At 39.6% G+C, this 20,248-nt stretch overlaps 1 protein-coding gene across 47 annotated transcripts in view; it reads right to left on the bottom strand.

Moving 5' to 3' along the window:
- The window catches only part of DCAF1 (DDB1 and CUL4 associated factor 1), a 98,757-nt gene that overhangs the window by 55,413 nt on the left and 23,096 nt on the right, over positions 1-20,248 (bottom strand). For 39 of the 47 annotated variants that reach the window (XR_014064059.1, XR_014064063.1, XR_014064070.1 and 36 more), the window contains 2 exons: positions 20,120-20,193; positions 17,714-17,827 (listed from right to left, as the gene is read on the bottom strand). Coding sequence is in view for 26 of the 47 variants with exons in the window: in XM_081525220.1 (XP_081381346.1) it covers positions 17,714-17,827; positions 20,120-20,193 (188 nt within the window). In the remaining 21 variants the exon portion in view is untranslated. The remainder of the gene's footprint in view (positions 1-17,713; positions 17,828-20,119; positions 20,194-20,248) is intronic. The other 8 variants (XR_014064065.1, XM_081525226.1, XM_081525230.1 and 5 more) reach the window with 1 other exon arrangement.

Genomic DNA, 20,248 nt, shown 5'->3' with positions numbered 1-20,248 from the left:
CCTGGTCCAGGAAGATTCCACATGCAACTAAGCACATGCACCACAACTACTGAGCCCCTGTGCCACAACTACTGAAGCCCGCTCACCCTAGAGCCTGCAACGAGAGGCAAAACCACAATGAGGAGCCTGTGCACCACAACTAGAGAGCAGCCCCCACTCTCCACAACTAGAAAAAGCCTGTATACAGCAAGGACGAGCCAGCATAACCAAAAATAAATAAGTAAATAGATTATTTTGTTTACAAGTTTACAAATAACAAATGCTAGAGGGTGTGGAGAAAACAGAACCCTCCTACACTGTTGGTGGGAATATAAGTTGATGGCAGCCACTACAGAAAACAGTATGGAGGCTCCTCAAAAAACTAAAAATAGAGTTAACAGGATCCAGCAATCCCACTCCTGGGTATAAACCCAGACAGAAAGATACATGCATCGATATGTTCAGAGCAGAACTATGCACAACAGCCAAGACACAGAAACAACCTAATTGCCCATCAACAGATGAATGGATGAAGATGACATGCTTCTGTATACAATGGACTACTACTCAGCCATAAAAAAGAACAAAATAATGCCATTTGCAGCAACATGGATACAATTAGAGATTTTCACACTAAACAAGTCAGACAGAGAAAGACAAATACCACATGAAATATAACTTACATGTGTTATCTAAAATATGGCACACAAATCCTGGGAACCCCAGGGAATCTGGCCTTGATGGCCAGTGGGATTTTGATTATAGGGCTTCCACAGATGGGGGGAAACAAAGACTTTAGTCTTGGAAGGCACAAACAAAATACTGTGCACCCAAGATCCAGAGGAATGGAACAGTGACAAGAGACTGAACCAAAACTACTTGCAAGTGCTGGAAGGTCTTCTGTGGAGACATGGGTCAGCAGTATGTGTGATTACACACAGTAATCAAACTGAAAAAAATTAAAGACAAAGATAATATATTAAAAGCGATGGGAAAAAGGACAAAAAAACATACAAGGGAACTCCCATTGGGCTATCAGCTGACTTCTCAACAGAAACCCTACAAGCCAAAAGGGAATGGCACAATATATTTAAATGATGAAAGGGAAGAAGCTATACCAAGAATACTCTACCCAGCAAGACTCTCATTCAAATTTGATGGAGAAATCAAAAGCTTTCCACACAAGCAAAAGTTAAGAGAAGTCAGCACCACCAAACCAGATTTACAACAAATGCTAAAGGCAAGAAACACAAGAGAAGGAAAACACCTACAGAAAACAAACCTAAAACAATTAAGAAAACAGTAATAGGATCATACATATGGATAATTATCGTAAATATAAATGGATTAAATGCAACAACCAAAAGACACAGACTGGCCGGGTGGATGAAGACATGTGCATATATGTACTTCCACTTACCACATCACTGAGCTTGACCCCCAAACTGTATGTAGTTATATTATATTGTTAACTTAATCATGTTCCCATTATGGCTTGCAACTGTAATTATCTTTTTTTTTTTTTTTGGCTATTGATTGTGAAAACTGATAAACACCTTTTACTACTGTGATTATGTAATTACTCACTTATACCATTGTATCATAAGTGGTCAACAGAAAAATAATAGAACTCTGTATCATCAAAGGTACAATAGAAAAAAATAATCATTTTTTAAAATCCATATAGATGCATATCAGAATTATCTTCAAATTTTTTAAAAAATACAAATGCCCAGGTATTGCTTTTTTTCCTCCAGAGATCCAGATATATTTCTAATAAGCAGTCATGTTTAAAACCAACTGGACTGCTATATGATGATCTTTTTCTTTTACCTAGTTTCACTTTTTCTATTTCATATTCAGTGTTCCCACTTCATTTAGTTTATGTTTTCCAATTCTCCCTCTCTTTTTTGTATGTTCTTTCTCAAGCCTTTATCTGGTAGAAAAGCTTTCCAATATTTATATGTTTTAGAAAACTTACAAATTTGTCTAAAAAATACACAACATTCTGATTTCACTTGTTTGACTTAGTATTAACAGAATGCTAGCTTTCTAATTAAAAAACAGATGTGCAACAAGCAACAAAGGTTTACTGTACAGCATAGAGAACTATAATCAGTATCTTGTAATAACCTATAAAGGAAAATAATCTCAAAAATGATATATGTGTATATGTATAACTGAATCACCTTGTTGTGCACCTGAAACACTGCAAGTCAACTATACTTCAATAATATATATATAGTGAGGAAAAAAATAAATTAAATATAGTACAAATGGACCTATCTACAAAACAGAAACAGGCTCAGACAGGGAACGGACTTGTGGTTGCCAAGTGGGCACGTGGGAGGACGACGAGGGATAGACTAGGGGTTTGGGGGTTGTAGATATAAATTATCACATTTGAATGAATAGACAACAACGTCCTGGAGCACAGCACAGGGAGCTAGATCCAGTCTCCTCTGAGACACCATAATGGGAAAGAAAACGGAAATTTACATATATATATAAAAGAATGTACATATGTCTATCACTGAGTCACTGTGCTGTATAACAGAAATTAACAACACGTTAAATCAATTATACTTCTACTAAAGAAAAAAAGCAAGCATAAACAAAAAAATAAAACAAAACTTCAAGATATTCCAACGTCTCAGAAAGTGCAAGCCAGCAACTTTTTTTAAAACAACAGCTAGAATAGAATCAGTTTAGTACCTCACAACCAGTTTTTAAATAAAAAGAAACTGTAAGGACATACAGAACAAAGGGAAAAACAATGTTCAAGAAAACTCTTCCATATATAATATATGGGTTCCAATGTAAAATGTGCAACTATGGGTTCACAAAGTCTGAGAAACAAAGCTCTAATGAGCTTTAACAATAGTTCTGTGAAACACCAATAGCCGATCTGTCCAAAAATTAATCATTTTTCTTTTTTGGCCATGCCCCCAGAGCATTCAAGGATCCAAGTTCCCCAAGCAGGTATCGAATCCATGCACCCCACAGTGGAAGCAGAGACTTAAACCACTGGGCCACCAGCAAGGTCCCCAAAAATAATGATTTCTGACTCATTAACTTACACACTCAGCAGTGCCCACAGAACTGGAAAAGATCAGTTTTCATTCAATCCCAGGGAAGGACAATGCCAAGGATCCTCAAACTACTGCACAATTGCACTCATTTCACATGATAGCAAGGTGATGCTCAAAATCCTTCAAGCTAGGCTTCAACAGTACATGAACCAAGAACTTCCAGATGTACAAGCTGGATTTAGAAAAAGCAGACAAACCAGAGATCAAATTACCAACACCCCTGCATCATAGAAAAAGCAAGAGAATTCCAGAAAAACATCTACTTCTGCTTCATTGACTGCACCAAAGCCTTTGACTGTGTGGATCACAACAAACTGGAAAATTCTTCAAGAGACGGAATACCAGACCACTTTACTTGCCTCCTGAGACACCTGTATGCAGGTCAAGAAGCAACAGTTAGAACCGGACAGGGAACAATGGGCTGGTTCCAAACTGGGAGAGGAGTACATCAAGGTTGTATATTGTCACCCTGCTTATCTAACTTATATGCAGAGTGTATCATGCAAAAAGCTGGGCTGGATGAAGCACAAACTGCAATCAAGATTGCCGTGAAAAATATCAATAACCTCAGATATGCAGATGACACCACCCTAATGGCAGAAAGTAAAGAGGAACTCAAGAGTTTTTCGATGGTGAAAGGGGAGAGTGAAAAAGCTAGCTTAAAACTCAACATTCAAATAACTAAGATCATGGCATCCAGTCCCATCATTTCATGAGAAATAGATGGGGAAAAATGGAAACAGTGACAGACTTTATTTTCTTGGATTCCAAAATCACTGCAGATGGTGACTGCAGCCATGAAACTAAAAGACGCCTGCTCCTTGGAAGAAAAGCTGTGACAAACCCAGATAGCATATGAAAAAGTAGAGACATCACTTTGCCAACAAAGGTCCCTATAGTCAAAGCCATGGTTTTACCAGTAGTCATGTATGGATGTGAGAGTTGGACTATAAAGAAAGCTGAGCGCAGAAGAATCGATGCTTTTGAACTGTTGTGTTGGAGAAGACTCTTGAGAGTCCCTTGGACTGCAAGGAGATCCAACCAGTCCATCCTAAAGGACATCAGTCCTGAATATTCATTGGAAGGACTGATGCTGAAGCCGAAATTCCAATACTTTGGCCATCTGATGCGAAGAGCTGACTCACTGGAAAAGACCCTGACGCGGGCAAAGATTGAAGGTGGGAGGAGAAGGGGACAACAGAGGATGAGATGGTTGGATGGCATCACAGACTCGATGGACATGAGTTTGAGTAAACTCTGGGAGCTGGTGACGGACAGGGAGGCCTGGTGTGCTGCAGTCTATGGGGTCGCAAAGTGTCAGACACAACTGAGAGATGATTTGCCTACAGTGACAACCAGGAAACTTTTACAAAGACCAGTAAAAACATCAGTAATCGTCTACAAATCTTGTATATAGAGATACACTGTTGTAAATGCCTCATTTTCATCATGCTTTTCAAAAGAACTCACATTAAAACATTTTTCACAGAAGATAGATTTCTTTTGGGACTCCCACAATGGTAACTAATGAGAAATTTTTAAGTCCAACCTACATAATACTGCAAACTATAGCATTAATAACAATGTTATTCTCTAAAATGCACTATATGGTACAATTATGTAATAAAATTCTTAATTGTTAAGAAAAATCTATTTCCAGATCTTTCGCTTGGTTTACATGTTTAACTATATTGAGACTTCCAGATTGCTTCAGAAGATTAAATTTTTAGTATATAAAGAAAGCTATGTGGCATACCCAATTCACACTGCAAATTTGTAAAGGCAAGGGACAAAATATTTACATTACTTCTAAAATTGAGCAACTAACTTTTTACAACTCAAGTATACAGTCATTATCAAATTACTATTTCCTGGTTTTCAGAGCACTTATTCTTATTTGAAAGTATCAGTTTGTGTTGGTCCATCCAAATGCATATGTAAATATAAGCTCTTATATTGCTGACAAATTATTCTCAGTACATAACATAAAACAGCACAGTACACCCTTCAAATGTTAACTAAGTGAATATAAAATACCATCAAGAACAGGATTCAGTTCAGTCGCTCAGTCGTGTCCAACTCTTTGCGACCCCATGAATTGCAGCACGCCAGGCCTCTCTTGTCCATCACCAACTCCTGGAGTCTACCCAAACCCATGTCCATCGAGTCAGTGATGCCATCCAACCATCTCATCCTCTGTCGTCCTCTTCTCTTCCTGCCCCCTATCCTACCCAGCATTAGGGTCTTTTCCAATGAGTCAACTCTTCGCATGAGGTGGCCAAAGTATTGGAGTTACAGCTTCAACATCAGTCCTTCCAATGAACACCCAGGACTGATCTCCTTTAGGATGGATTGATTGGATCTCCTTGCAGTCCAAGGGACTCTCAAGAGTCTTCTCCAACACCACAGTTCAAAAGCATCAATTCTGCGGCGCTCAGCTTTCTTCACCGTCCAACTCTCACATCCATACATGACCACTGGAAAAACCATAGCCTTGACTAGACGGACTTTTGCTAGCCAAGTAATGTCTCTGATTTTAAATATGCTATCTAGGTTGGCCATAACCTTCCTTCCAAGGAGTAAGCGTCTTTTAATTTCATGGCTGCAATCACCATCAGCAGCGATTTGGGAGCCCCCAAAAAATAAAGTCTGACACTGTTTCCACTGTTTCCCCATCTATTTGCCATAAAGTGATGGGACTAGATGCCATAATCTTAGTTTTCTGAATGTTGAGCTTTAAGCCAACTTTTTCACTCTCCTCTTTCACTTTCATCAAGAGGCTCTTTAGTTCTTCTTCACTTTCTGCCATAAGGATGGTGTCATCTGCATATCTGAGGTTATTGATATTTCTCCCGGCAATCTTGATTCCAGCTGGTGTTTCTTCCAGCCCAGCGTTTCTCATGATGTACCCTGCATATAAGTTAAATAAGCAGGGTGACAATATACAGCCTTGATGTAGGGTGACAATATACAGCCTTGATGTACTCCTTTTCCTATTTGGAACCAGTCTGTTGTGCCATGTCCAGTTCTAACTGTTGCTTCCTGACCTGTATACAGGTTTCTCAAGAGACAGGTCAGATGGTCTGGTATTCCCATCTCTTGAAGAATTTTCCACAGTTTATTGTGATCCACACAGTCAAAGGCTTTGGCATAGTCAATAAAGCAGAAATAGATGTTTTTTAAGCAGAAATAGATGTTTTTTCTGGAACTCCGTTGCTTTTTTGATGATCCAGCAGATATTGGCAATTTGATCTCTGGTTCCTCTGCCTTTTCTAAAACCAGCTTGAACATCTGGAAGTTCACGGTTCACGTATTGCTGAAGCCTGGCTTGGAGAATTTTGAGCATTACTTTACTAACATGTGAGATGAGTGCAATTGTGCGGTAGTTTGAGCATTCTTTGGCATTGCCTTTCTTTGGGATTGGAACGAAAACTGACCTTTTCCAGTCCTGTGGCCACTGCTGAGTTTTCCAAATTTGCTGGCGTATTGAGTGCAGCACTTTCACAGCATCACCTTTCAGGATTTGAAATAGCTCAACTGGAATTCCATCACCTCCACTAGCTTTGTTCGTAGTGATGCTTCCTAAGGCCCACTTGACTTCACATTCCAGGATGTCTGGCTCTAGGTGAGTGATCACACCATCATGAAGAATAGGATAGGCTTCCTCAAAATGGAATGTACTTCACCACTGGAGAAGACTACTCATCATTAAGAATAACAGTTTGAATTATTACAGAAATGCAAATCAAAATTACAATGAGGGGCTTTCCTGGCAACTCAGTGGTAAAGAATGCACTTGCCAAAGCAGGAGACATTGGTTTAATCCCTGATCTGGGAAGATCTCACATACCATGACTAACACCGTGCACCCCAACTATTGAGCCTATGCTCTAGGACCCAGCAGGTGCAACTACTGAGCCCACATATACCACAACTACTGAAACCCATGCACCTGAGAGCCTATGCTCCACAAAAGAAGTCACTGCAATGAGAAGCCCTTGCACAGCAGGTGATGAGTAGCCCCCGCTCCCCAGAACTAGAGAAAGGCCCACATATCAACAAATATCCAGCACAGCCAAAAATAATTTTTTTTAAATATCTTAAGAAAAATGACAATGCAAACACAACCATACAAAATCTATGGGATGCAGCAAAAGCAATTCTCAGAGAGAAGTTCAGAGTGATGTAATAAGCACACTTCAAAAATAAAAGACAAATCTCAAACAAGCTAACTTATCACCTAAAAAAATTAGAAAAAAAGAACAAACAAAACCCAAAGTCAGCAGAAGGAAGGAAATAACAAAGATAAGGGAGGAAATAAATACAATAGAGGTTTAAAAAATAGAAAGGGAATTCCAAGGAGCCTGTGCACCACAACAAGAGAAGCCATGGCAGTAAGAAGCCGGGTGGTCCAGTGGTTAAGACTCTGCACTTTCACTGCCAAGAGCCTGGGTTTGATCCCTTTTTGGGGAACTAAGATCCCCCAATCCTTGTGGTGCAACCAAAAAAAAAAAGAAACCAAGAGTTCATGCTTTGAAATAGTAAATAAAACTAACAAACCTCTGGTCAGGCTCACCAAGAAGAAAAGAGAGAGCCCAAATAAACAAAATAAGAAATGAAAAAAGAGAAACCTCAACCCATACCACAGAAGTACAAAAAAACCTTAAGAGAAATTTACAAACAGTTATATGTCAACAACCTTGACAACCTAGAAGAAACAGACAACTTTCTAAAAACATACAGCCCTCCAAAACAGACTAAGAAGAGACAATTTGAACAGACTGCTCACTAAAAGTGAAATAAAATCTGTAATTTAAAAAATAACAACAAAAAAACTCTCTACAAACAAAAGTCTAGGACCACATGACTTCACAGGCAAGTTCTACCAAATACACAAAGAAGAATTTATATTGACCCTTCTCAAATTCCTTCAAAAGATTGAAGAGGAGACTCCCAAAGACATTCTATAAAGGTACCATCTCCCTGATAGCAAAACCCAAAGATACCATCAAAAAAGAAAATTACAGGGCTTCCTTGGTGGCTCGGGTGTAAACAATCCACCTGCAAATGCAGATAACATGGGTTTGATCCCTGATGAAGATTCACATGCCACTATAGAGTAGTCCCCGCTTGCCATAAATAGAAAAAAATCCACACAACAACACTCAGTACAGCCAAAAAAATTTTTGAGAGAAAAAAAAAAAAGAATATTACAGGTCAATATCCTTGATGAATATAGACACAAGACTTCTCCACAAAATGTTAGCAAACTGAATCCAACAACAGCTAAAAAAGATGACATACCACAACTAAGTGGGATTCATCCAAAGTTAACAAGGATGGTTCACCATATGCAAACCAATGTAATACACCATATAAACAAAAGAAATCTTGAAAACCACACAATCGTTTCAATAGACACAGAGAAAGCATTTGAGAAAATTCAATATCATTCACGACAAAAACTCTTACTGGGGCTTCCCTGGTGGCTCAGTGGTAAAGAATCCACCTGCCAATAAAGGAGACTCAGGTCCAACCCCTGATCTGGGAAGACCCTCCATGCCGCAGAGCAACCAGGCCTATGCACCGCAACTACTGAGCCTGTCCTCTAGAGGCCAGGAGCTGCAACTACTCAGTCCACATGCTGCAACTACTCCAGCCTGAACACCCTCTAACCCATGCTCCCCAATAAGAGAAGCCACTGCAATTAGAAGGCCATGAACCACAGTGAGTAGCCTCCACTCACTGAAACTAGAGAAAAGCCCGTGCAGCAATGAAGACCCAACAAAGCCAAAAATAAAACGATTAAACAAATAAATTTTTTTTAAAAACCCCCTTATCAAAGTGAGTACAGAGGGGAATATATCTCAACATAATATAAGCTATTGCTGACAGACAGACAGCCAATACAATGCTCAATGGTGAAAACCTGAAAGCATTCCCACTAAAATTTGGAACAAGACAAGGATGCCAACTCTTTCCACTTCTACTCAACATAGTATTGGAAATACAAGCCTCAGCAATGAGACAAAAGAAAGAAAAGGTATGCAAACTGGAAAGGAAGAGGTAAAGCTGTCACTATATGCAAGTGACATGATACAATATATAGAAAACCCTAAGGACCTTCACACAAAAACTACTAGATCTTAAAAATGAATTCAGTAAAGCAGCAGGATACAAGATTAACGTTCAGAAATCAGTTGTGTAAATTTCTTCACATTGCCAATGAAATATCAGAACGGGAATGTAAAAAAACGATCCTTTCCAAAATAACACCAAAAAAATAAAATACCTAGGAATAAACCTGACCAAGAAAGTTCTTACACTAAGAACTGTAACATTTCAATAAAGGAAATTAAAGAGAATTCAAAGAAATCAGAAGATATCCCACGCTCTTGAACTGAGAAAATATACATTGTTAAAACAGCAATACTATCCAAAGCAATTTACAGACCGAATGCAATCCCTATCAAATTACCCATTACATTTTTTGCAGAACTAAGTTATTTGGAATAAATAATCCAAAAATTCATATGGAACCATAAAAAATCCAGAATTGCCAAAGGAATCCTGAGGGAAAAAAACAAATCAGGAGACATAACTCTCCCAGACTTCACACAATACTACAAAGCTACAGTAATCAAAACAATGTGGTATTGATACAAAAATAGACATCCAGATCAATGGAACTGAACATAGAGACCCCAAAATAAATCCACACACCTAACGTCAATCAATCTTCGACCAAGGAGGCAAGAATATAAAATGGGAAAAAGACAGTCTCTTCAGCAACTGGTATGGCAAAGTTGGAGCTGCGTGTAAATCAATGAAATTGGGATACACTCTCACATCATGCACAAAAATAAATTCAAAATGGCTTAAAGACAAACCTAATACATAATGCCATAAAACTTCTAGAAGGGAACATGGGCAAAATAGTCTCTTAACATAAATCGTACCAATATTTTCTTAGGTCAGTCTACCAAGGCAATAGAAATAAAAACAAAATAAACAAATGAAAACTAATGAAACTTAAAAGCTTTTCCATAGCAAAGGAAATCATAAAAAAATGAAAAACCTATAGAAGGGGAGAAAATCCATGCTGCTGTTGCTGTTTAGCTGCCAAGTCGTGTCCAACTCTTTGCGACCCATGGATTATAACCTGCCAGGGTCCCCTGTTCATGTGATTTTCCAGGCAAGAATATTGGAGTGGGTTGCCATTTCCTTCTCCAGGGTATCTTTCCAACCTGGGGATCAAACTCAGGTCTCCTGCATGGGAGGCAGATTCTTTACCACTGAGCTACCTGGGAAACCCAAAAACGACATAAAGGGGCAAGTAAGCACATGAGAAGAAGCTTAACATAACTATTAGAGAAATGCAAAACAAAACTACAGTGAGGGCTTCCCCAGTGGCTCAGTGGTAAAGAATCCACTGGACCATGCAGGAGACACAAGCTGGATCCCTCATCTGGGAAGATCCCGCATGTTGAACAACTAAGCCCATTCACCACAACTATGGAGCCTGTATTCTGAGTCCAGGAGCAGTAACTACTGAGCTCAGAAGCTTCAATTACTGAAGCCGAAGAGCCCTAGAGGCCATGCTCCTCAACATGAGAACCCATCACAATGAGAAGCCCTCGCACCACAACTAAGAGTAGTCCCTGCTTCCTGCTACTAGAGAAAAGCCCAGACAGTAACAAAGACCCAGCATGGCCATAAATAAATAAATACAAATAAAATTATTTAAAAAAACAAAACAATGAAGTATCACTTCACACTGGTCAGAATGGCCATCATTAGGGGGAAAAAAAGAACGGTCATCATTAAAAAGTCTATAAAATAAATTCTGGAGAGGGTATGGAGAAAATGGAACCCTCCTAAACTGTTGGTGGGAAAGTAAGTTGATGCAGCTACTATGGAAAACAGCACAGAGGTTCCTCAAAAAATAAAAACAGAGTTACCACAATCCAGCAATCCCAGTCCTGGGCATATACCCAGACAAAAGTATAATTCAAACAGATACATGCGCCCCCATGTTCACAGCAGCACTGTTCACACAACAGCCAAGACACAGAAACAACGGAAATGTCCAGTGACAGATGAATGGATAAAGATGTGGTACATATACACAATAGAATACTACTCAACCATTAAAAAGAATTTAATAATGTCATTTGCAGCAACATGGATGGACCTGGAGATTATCACACTGAGTGAAGTAAGTTTGACAGACAAAAACAAATACACAATATCACTTATATGTGGCATCTACAATATGGCACAAATGAACTATTTACAGGCTCAAAGACATAGAGAACAGATCTGTGGTTGCCAAGGAAGGTGGGTAGAGGGAGTGGGAAGGACTGGGAGTTTGTGGTTAGCAGATATAAACTATATGGTCCATAGGGTTGCATAGAGTTGGACTTGAACGAAGCAACTTAGTATGCACGCACGCAAGCATGCATATTACATTTAGAATGAATAAACCACAATGTCCTAGTGCATAGCAAGGGAACTAGATCCAATCTCCTGGGATATACTATAATGGAAAAGAATATATATAATGTATATATGTATATAACTGAGTCACTTTGCTGTATAGCAGAAATTAACATAACACTATAAATTAACTATACTTATACTAAAAAAAAAAAGCAGCAAGCATAAACAGGAAAAAGAGGAAAAAATAAAACAAACTCTTGTGTCTCCTGCATTGGCAAGCAGATTCTTTACCACTAGCGCCACCTGGGAAGTCCTGAAGTTTTTCCAACATCTCTAAAGTACAAGCCAGCAAAGTTTTCTAATAGCAGTTCGAACAGAATCAACTTAGTAAGTTACAACCAGCTTTTAAATAAAGAAATGAAACAAAACTATAAGGACACATTGCACAAACAGGAAAATCATGTTCAAGAAAACTCTTTCACACATATAATATATGGGTTCCAGTGTAAAATTAGGATTATGGCATCTGGTCCCATCACTTCATGGCAAATAGATGGGGAAACAGTGGAAACAGTGGCAGACTATTTTTGGGGGCTCCAAAATCACTGCAGATGGTGACTGAAGCCATGAAATTAAAGAATACTTGCTCCTTGGAAGAAAAGTTATGATCAACCTAGACAACATATTAAAAAGCAGAGACATTACTTTGCCCACAAAGGTCCGTCTAGTCAAAGCTAAGGTTTTTCCAGTAGTCATGTATGAATGAATATGACAGTTGGACTATAAAGAAAGCTGGGTGCTGAAGAATTGATGCTTTTGAACTGTAGTGTTGGAGAAGACTCTTGAGAGTCCCTTGGACTGCAAAGAGACCAAACCAGTCAATCCTAAAGGAAATCAGTCCTCTATATTCATTGGAAGGACTGATGCTGAAGCTGAAACCCCAACACTTCGGTCCCCTGATGTGAAGAACTGACTCACTGGAAAAGACCCTGATGCTGGGAAACACTGAAGGCAGGAGGAGAAGGGGATGACAGAGGATGAGATGGTTGGATGGCATCACCGGCTCAATGGACATGAGTTTGAGTAAACTCCAGGAGCTGGTGATGGACAACGAGGCCTGGTGTGCTGCAGTCCATGGAGTCGCAGAGTCAGACACAACTGAGCAACTGAACTGAAAATAAAGTTACCCCCACCAAACTCTAGGACTGGGCTGCCTCAGGCCAAACTACAGGGAGAGAACATAGCCTCACCCATAAGCAGGAAATTGGACTAAAGATTTACTGAGCATGGCCCTGCCCACCAGAACAAGACCCTGTGTTCCCCACAGCCTGTCTCTCCCCTATGAGAAGTTTGCACAAGCCTCTTATCCTCATCCATCAGAGCACAGAAAGAACGAAAACCACAATCACAGAAAACTAACCAAAATGATCACATGGATCACAGCCTTGTCAGTGAAACTATGAGCCATGCCATGTAGGGCCACCCAAGACGGACGGATCAAGGTGGGCAGTTCTAACAAAACATGGTCCACTAGAGAAAAAAATGGCAAACCACTTCAGCATCAGTCTGGAGAACCCCATGAATAGTATGAAAAGGCAAAAAGATATGACACTGAAAGAGGAACCCTCCAGCAGGTCAGTAGGTGTCCAATATGCTACTGGAGAAAAACAGAGGAATAGCTCCAGAAGGAATGAGGAAGCTGAACCAAAAGCGGAAACAACGCCCAGCTGTGGATGTGTCTGGTGGTGAAAGAAAAGTTCAATGCTATAAAGAACAATATTGCATAGGAACCTGGAATGTTAGGCCCATGAATCAAGGTAAATTGGAAGTGGTCAAACAGGGGATGGCAAGAGTGAACATCGACATTTTAAGAATCAGTGAACTAAAATGGATGGGAATGGGCGGATTTAATTCAGATGACCATCATACCTACTGTGAGCAAGAATCCCTTAGAAGAAATGGAGTAGCCCTCATAGTCAAAAAGAGTCCGAAATGCAGGACTTGGGTGCAATCTCAAAAATGACAAAATGATCTTGGTTCATTTCCAAGGCAAACCACTCAATATCACAGTAATCCAAGTCTACACCTCAACCACTAATGCCAAAGAAGCTGAACGGTTCTATGAAGACCTACAAGACCTTCTAGAACTAACACCAAAAAAAGATGTTCATCATAGGGGACTGGAATACAAAAGTAGAAGATATACCTGGAGGAACAGGTAAGTGTGGCCTTGGAGTACAAAATGAAGCAGGGCAAAAGCTAACAGAGTTTTGCCAAGAGAACACACTGTTCATAGCAAACACCCTCTTCCAACAACACCAGAGATGACTCTACATAGACATCACCAGATGGTCAATACCGAAATCAGACTGATTATATTCTTTGCAGCTGAAAATGGAGAAGCTCTACACAGTCAGCAAAAACAAGACATAGAGCTGACTGTGGCTCAGACCATGAGCTCCTTAATGGAAAATTCAGGCTCAAATAGAAGAAAGTAGGGAAAATCACTAGGCCATTCAGGTATGACCTAGATCAAATCCCTTAGGATTATACAGTGGAAGTTACAAATAGATTCTAGGGATTAATCTGATACAGAGTGCCTGAAGAACTATGGACGGAGGTACCTAACACTGTATAGGAGGTGGTGACTAAAACCATCCCCGAGAAAAAGAAATGCAGCAAGACAAAATGGTTGTCTGAGGAGGGCTTACAAATAGCTGAGAAAAGAGTAGCAAAAGACAAAGGAGAAAAGGAAAAATATACCAAACTGAATGCCGAGTTACAAAGAATAGCAAGGAAAGATAAGAAAACCTTCTTAAGTGAACAATGCAAAGAAATAAAGGAAATAAGAGACTGGGAAAGACTCGAGATCTCTTCAAGAAAATCAGAGCTACCAAGGGAAAATTTCATGCAGAATGGACAAAATAGTATAGATAAAACAGAAGCAGAATATATTAAGAAAAGATGGCAAGAATACACAGAGCTATACAAAAAGGTATTAATGACCCTGATAACCAAGATGGTGTAATCACCCACCTAGAGCCAGACATCCTGGAGAATGAAGTCAAGTGGGCCATAGGAAGCATCACTACTAACAAAGCCGGTGGAGGTGATGAATTCCAGCTCAGCTATTTCAAATCCTAAAAGATGATGCTGTGCAAGTGCTCCACTCAATATGCCAGCATATTTGGAAAATTCAGCAGTGGCCACAGGACTGGAAAAGGTCAGTTTTCATTCCAATCTCAAAAACGGGGAATGCCAAAGAATGCTCAAACTACCACACAATTGCACTCATCTCACATGCTAGCAAAGTAATGCTCCAAATTCTCCAAGCAAGGCTTCAACAGTACATGAATGAAGAACTTCCAGATGTACAAGCCAGATTTAGAAAAAGCATCAAATTGCCAACATCCATTGGATCATAGAGAAAGCAAGGGAATTCCAGAAAAACATGTACTTCTGTCTCATTGAAACTGCTAAATCCTTTGTGTGGATCACAACAAACCATGGAAAATTCTTCAAGAGATGTGAATACCAAACCACCTTACCTTCCTCCTGAGAAACCTGCATGCAGGTCAAGAAGCAACAGTTAGAGCCAGACATGGAACAAAGACTGGTTCCAAATTGGGAAAGGAGTACATCAAGGTTGTATATTGTCACCCTGCTTATTTAACTTACATGCAGAGTACATCAGAGTACATCATGCGAAATGTCAGGCTGGATAAAGCACAAGCTGCAATAACATCAGGTAAGCAGATGACACCACCCTAATGGCAGAAAGCAAAGAGGACTAAAGAGCCTCTTGATGAGGGTCAAAGAGGAGAGTGAAAAAGCTGGCTTAAATCTCAACATTCAAAAAACTCAGATCATGGCATCCGGTTCCATCAGTCCCATTACTTCATGGCAAATAGATGGGGAAAAAGTATAAACAGTGACAGATTTTATTTTCCTGGGGTCCTGATGTCCGCTGACAGTGACTGCAGCCATGAAATTAAAAGACAGCTGCTCCTTGGAAGAAAAGTTATGACAATCCTAGACAGCCTGTTTAAAAGCAGAGACATTACTTTGCTGACAAAGGTCCATATAGTCAAACCTATGGCTTTTCAAATATTTATGTACAGATGTGAGAGCTGGACCGTAAAGAAGGCTAAGCACTGAAGAATTGATGCTTTTGAACTGTGGTGTTGGAGAAGAGTCTTGAGAGTCCTTTGGATGGCAAGGATATCAAACCAGTCAATCCTAAAGGAAATTAATCCTGAATATTCACTGGAAACACTGATACTGAAGCTGAAGCTCTAATACTTTGGCCATCTGATGGGAAGAGCTGACTCATTGGAAAAGACCCTGATGCTGGGAAAGACTGAAGGCAAGAGGAGAAGACTGTAAGACTACACCTAACATTACTAACTAAACCTATATTTGCTGGAAATAATTATGATCCTGCTATGCCATGATGATACTATACAAGTTCTTCTGCCACTTTAAAGTCAAATTCCCTTCAAACAACAACTCAGAACCACAGAGCCAACATGCCACAACTAAACACTGAGATCCTTCATGCTACAACTAGGACCTGGCACAGCCAAGTAAGTAAGTCAGTCAATAAAAATAAATATTTTATAAAACTACAATGAGGTATCACCTCACAATGGTCTGAACAGCCATCATCAAAAAATCTATAAAGTATAAATGCTGGAGAGGGTGTGGAGAAAAGGGAAATCTCCTACATTGTTGGTAAGAATGTAAATTGGTACAGCCACTACTGAATATGGAGGTTCCTTAAAAACCTAGAAACAGAGCTACCGTATGAGCCAGCAATCCCACTCCTGGATATATAACCAGAGAAAACCATAATTCAAAAGGACCCCCACACTGCAATGCAGCACTATTTACAATAGCCAGGACACAGAAGCAACCTGAACATTCATCAACAGAGGAATAAAGAAGATATGGTACATGTATACAATGAAACATAACTCAGTCATAAAAAGGACTAAAATAATGCCATTTGCAGCAACATGAATGGACCTAGAGACTGGTATACAGAGTGAAGTTAGTCAGTATGAGAAAGATAAGGATAACATAGCTTATATGCGGAATCTAGAAAAATGATATAGATGAACTTATCTGCAAAGCAGAAATAGTCACAAATTACAGATGTGGAAAACAAACTTACGGTTACCAAGGAGGAAAGGGGAAGGTGGGATGAATTGGGAGACTGGGATTGACATATATACTGTATGACATATTACTATATATAAAATAGATAACTGATGAGAATCTACTGTATTGCACAGGGAACTCCACTCAGTGCTCTGTGGTGACCTAAATGAGAAGAAAATCTAAAAAAGGGTGGCTATATGCATACACATAACTGATTTATCTTGCTGTACAGCAGAAACTAACACAACATTGTAAAGAAACAATTTTTAAAAATTAAAAAAGGTAAGAGTTTGGATAGGATCAAAAATCCATTCTAAAAACGTAGATCTTAAGATTTTAAAAATACTGTACACACAAGCAGCAAGTACTATTTAAGTACTCATTAAACAGCTACTTTTATTTTTTTTGTTTTCTTAAGTTTTTATAGTATAGATTACTATAATAAAATATAATAAGAAAAAACTATAACAATTATTTTAATAAAGAAAAATCAAACAGAGCACCCTTCAATTAAATAATAAAATGATGGGACCTCCGCCCTGGTGGTCCAGCAGTTAAGAACCCACCAAGCAATGCAGGGGATGCAGGTTTGATCCCTGATCAGGAAACTAAGGGGCTTTGTGGTGGCTCATTTCCTGCCTGCAATGCAGGAAACCCAGGTTCAATCCTTGGGTTGAGAAGATTCTCTGGAGAAGGGAATGAATCCTCACTCCAGTACTCTTGCCTGGAGAACTCCATCGACAGAGGAGCCTGGCAGGCTACAGCTCATGGGGTGGCAAAGAGTCCGACACAACTGAGCAACTCAACACACACACACAAACAGGAAACTAAGATTCCACATGCTGCAAAGCAACTAAGCCTGAGAGTCACAACTACTGAGCCCACCAGCCACAGCTAGAGAGCTCGTGCACTGCATCAGAAGATCCCACAGGACGGAACAGGGGCCCCTCGTACCACAACTAAAACCTGACGCAACCAAGAAACAAACATATTTTTGAAAATTTAATAAAACAATGACTTTTCTTTTTAGTAAGTACCTTTTCTTGAAAGACAACAGCAGTTTCCAGCCCTGGCATGATGTCCAGTAGGAGTCTGCAAGCTGCAGTGTTTAAAGGGGGCTCTCGGCTTGTCATCACATATGCATTCACCAGCTGTAAAGAAGAGCAAGACTTTTCAACTGAAATTCAACCCAATCAAATTAATGAAGTCTAATAAATCCATACCATATTCCCATAGTTTGCCTAAAGAATATTAAAGAAGATTGTAAGACTATACCTGACATTACTAACTAAACCGGTAATTACTGGAAATAATGATGATCCTGCTATGCCACGATAACATACAAGTTCTTCTGTCACTTTAAAGTCAAATTCCCTTTAAACAACAACTCAGCAACCACAGAAATTAAAACTCAAGAGTTATCACAAAAAAATCACCTCCCATCCTTATACTTTTTCAGAAGGATGAAACAGGGCAAGACAAGCCTCCCCTCATCCCTCCCTGATTCTTGACAATGATTAATGAAAAAACTGAGTTTTTCATTTTATATAAATATATTAATAATGCTTTCTTTTTGGCACTCATCAGATAAACACTGGATCTCTAAGTGGCACTGTGTTATGTTACTGGATATACAATAGTGGATAAGACACAGTCCCGTCACCAAAAGGTTCATAATCCAAAAAAGGTGACAGCTGGGAAAAGCAAGTATCGTAAGTACAGGATGCTACAGAAGCCTGGAGGAGATCATAAACCTTGCAAAGCAATCAGAGAAGGCTGCAGAGAGGAAGGGGTTCCAAGCAAGAACATGAAGGACAAGGAGGAACAGCTAACGAGGGGTGAAAAGGAAAGGAGGCAAAGGGCAAGAACTAAAAATTGAAAGAACAAAGGCCAGGACAAACAAGTTTATAAACCAAAATAAGAAATTTAAAGTTTACTGTGAGAGCACTGGGAAACCACTAATGCATTTTAAGCAAGACAGTGAGTGCCATGATCACTTTTTGCATTTGATAAAGTAAAGAATGGGTTGGAGGAAGACAAGATAGGAAGAGAAACCAATTAAGAAGCTGTTGCAGTTACCAAGAGAGAAATGCTGGTGGCTAGCCTAAGGTCTGGGAACAAGGGCAGAAAAAAGTCGAGGGATTTGTGAAGGCTAAGGAGTAGGGATCCATAAGACCTATAACTTCACTGAATAAAAGAGCTTAGAGGAATAAAGGGGGCTTTCCAGCTGGCACCAGTGGTAAAGAATCGGGAGATGCCAATGCAGGAGACTCAAGAGATGCAGGTTCGATTTCTGGGTCGGGAAGATCCCCTGGAGGAGGAAATGGCAACCTGCTCCAATATTCTTGTTGGGAAAATCCCATGGACAGAAGAGCCCAGCGGGCTACAGTCCACGGAGTCACAGAGATGAGTCAGACATGACTGAGCATGCACACAGGCTGGAGGCATAAAGGAACTTCTAGCTGGTTAGAAAAGGACACCATTACTGAGCTAGAGAATAAGAGAAACAGACTACGGGGCAAGCAATTAGACCTGGTGCCTGTGGGAAATATCCATGTGGGGATTAGAAGGCAAGCTGGAAGTGATCTGAAGCAGAGGAGAGATACCAGTGAAAGAGAAGTAAAACTGAAAATTAACATATAGTTAACTATTGAGCCCTCATGTGCCAGGTTCTACACCAAGCAATTTTCAGACTTAATTTCATTCAAGGATTACAAAAATATTTTAAGATTAATAACTATCATCCCCATTTTATAGATTAGGGAAATAAAGCTTGGAAAGGCTTAAGCTGCCGAAAGATCAAAATGTCAAAGAAGAGTAGAGCTGCATTTAAACCCCAAACATGGACCCCGAAGCCCATGCTCTCAAGTATCATGCTATCTGCCTCCAAAAATAAAAGTAACAATTTATTGAATTTACTGAATTATTATCATATTTAGGAGCCGTAATACATACTTTTTTCCCCTCATTTACTCAACAGACCTGAGTTAAATAACTCAGGTTATTTAACTTTCTTTCCTTTCTCTCCTCCCTCCACATGTCCAGTGCATAGCCTGTACACATATAGTGTGCACACCCATAGTGTCAGTGCAGAAGCATGCTGCACACATCACTCTTAATTTTTATATTCAGGAATCCAAGAGAACTTCTATATTTCCAAATTCAAAATCATCTCACTCCAGTATGAGCATAAATGCCTTGAGAACCCTCACCAGTATGCAACTGACACCAAAGAGAAAATACCCTGGCCACAGCCAGGACTTTAGTAATAACGAAGTCCATAATTAGTCTTATTTCAATGAACCAATACCAGATTAAAAAAATCTATCCACTCTATTCCCAACTTTGTCAAGGCCTCAGGAGAAAGTAGACCATTTACAGAAAAATAAAGGTACAGCATCTGTTGATGACAATCTCTGGAGAAAAGTAAGAAGCAAACCTACTGCATTCATGAAATCATCATTCTTGAAGAGTATTCTCAGCAAATGGCCCAGCATACACTCTGGATCAGCTCGACCTGCCGAAAGAAGAGGGGAGGAGCAAAGGAATGAGTAAGTCATCCCAGTTAAGCA

This window comes from Giraffa tippelskirchi, chromosome 9 (assembly GCF_054371585.1).
Source record: "Giraffa tippelskirchi isolate mGirTip1 chromosome 9, T2T-mGirTip1v1.2.pri, whole genome shotgun sequence".
Lineage (NCBI taxonomy): Eukaryota > Metazoa > Chordata > Mammalia > Artiodactyla > Giraffidae > Giraffa > Giraffa tippelskirchi.
Note: the sequence above shows the minus strand (reverse complement) of the source record. Positions and strands in the feature narration are given on the sequence as shown.